At 31.4% G+C, this 1,507-nt stretch overlaps 1 protein-coding gene across 1 annotated transcript in view; it reads left to right on the forward strand.

Moving 5' to 3' along the window:
* The first annotated feature begins 673 nt into the window (after window positions 1-673).
* The window catches only part of LOC106106454, an 8,345-nt gene continuing 7,511 nt past the window's right edge, over window positions 674-1,507 (forward strand). Inside the window, exons 1-2 of the mRNA XM_013287032.1 lie at window positions 674-865; window positions 1,036-1,177. Of these exons, the coding sequence (XP_013142486.1) occupies window positions 1,051-1,177 (127 nt within the window). The 5' untranslated portion in view covers window positions 674-865; window positions 1,036-1,050. The remainder of the gene's footprint in view (window positions 866-1,035; window positions 1,178-1,507) is intronic.

The raw sequence follows: 1,507 nt of genomic DNA on the forward strand, positions 1-1,507 counted from the left end.
GATTGTTATTTTGTCCCCGCGTACAATTCTTATTGTAAAGACACCGCAAAAATCACCCGAATAGCCCTCCTCGCCCTTTCAACTTTTCGAGGTTTCTGACATTTCTAAATGAATGGGTTACGTTTAGTTTCACAATATCGAGCAAACGAATCTGTCTTAATTGTATATTTTCATCTGGTTTTCTATATCTTAAGCTTAATTGTAAAAAAAACGAAGTTAATTTATATTTATTACATTATTAAAATATAAAAAGTATTGCAATCATAATTAAAAGGAAATTTACCATTATCTTAACGATTTTAAATACACGCCAATCACGCGAAGTTGAGTAACGGAACGCAATTTTCGATATCAAAACACTTCCATCGAATGCATGTTGACCAATGACGTCGGTTCTCGGTTTACGTCACGCCCCGTTTTCAGGGACGCACTTGCGTATATTTTTAACGTAATTCGTAATGAAAAAGGTGTTCACTCAGGAAGCAAAAATTCATTATGTACATTACTGTCATTTTATTTTAATAGTTTTTGCTTGCGTAGATAGGTTATTGCGTACTTGGATAACAATAAGATAATACTAAAGAACAATATTGATCTGACTTATTAGTCTTAGTTACCATTAGTTATGCGTTGATCTAATTTATGTTTTTTGTAATTCATCAATTCTTATAACTGTAATTATTTATACTTTTTTTTATTTAATTAATATTCAAGTTTAAATTCCTCTCTGTAAAGTGTGCCATTTCTGCACATGTGCGCATTCAGTTCGGCGTCCAACCTTTTGTGAAAGGATGGAATAGAAATCAATAGTAATGTGTTCCTATGAGTGATTCAGGCCATTTTGATCTGCATAACATTTAACAGAGTAAGTAGTTAATAAAGACTGTAATGATCACTAGTTTAAGTCTTGTTTCCACTGCTAATCGTGTCCGTTTGTAATAATATTTTTTTAACATAATCCAACCCACGTTAACGATTTGTTGAGTGATACTGTACGTTTAATATTGTTAAATAATGTTTTGTTTCTTTTCTCAGACAATAATAACGAAAATGCGTACCGTGTTAACGCTGTTATTGCTGGCAGCTGTTGTGTATTCACAAAACATTAATAATGCTGTCGAAACGGAAATGTTTGCTGTTCCTATCACACCGAATTTATTTAACTGGACTTATCAGGGTAAGTTAACACATAATATATTTCTTTTCGATAACGTTACTGTTACCTTCGTTTTTTATGTATCTATACTATAAGTAACGTAGTGAAAATATATTTAACACAAGTAACAAATTAAAAAAATAACACTTAACATCGAGAACAGAACCGTTCGATTATTTAACTATCAAAAAATGTCGAAAAAAAATTACTAATATATCATATTCGCTCACAAAATTGTCGACCTTTCGTAAACCTCCTACTAAATAAACGCAATATGAGACATTTTATTTCTCAGTTTCCCACGTTTATGTACAGTCAATGACAAAGATATATTATGGTCTTTAGTCCCGT

Source organism: Papilio polytes, unplaced genomic scaffold (genome assembly GCF_000836215.1).
Source record: "Papilio polytes unplaced genomic scaffold, Ppol_1.0 DF822178.1, whole genome shotgun sequence".
In the NCBI taxonomy this organism is placed as follows: Eukaryota; Metazoa; Arthropoda; class Insecta; order Lepidoptera; family Papilionidae; genus Papilio; species Papilio polytes.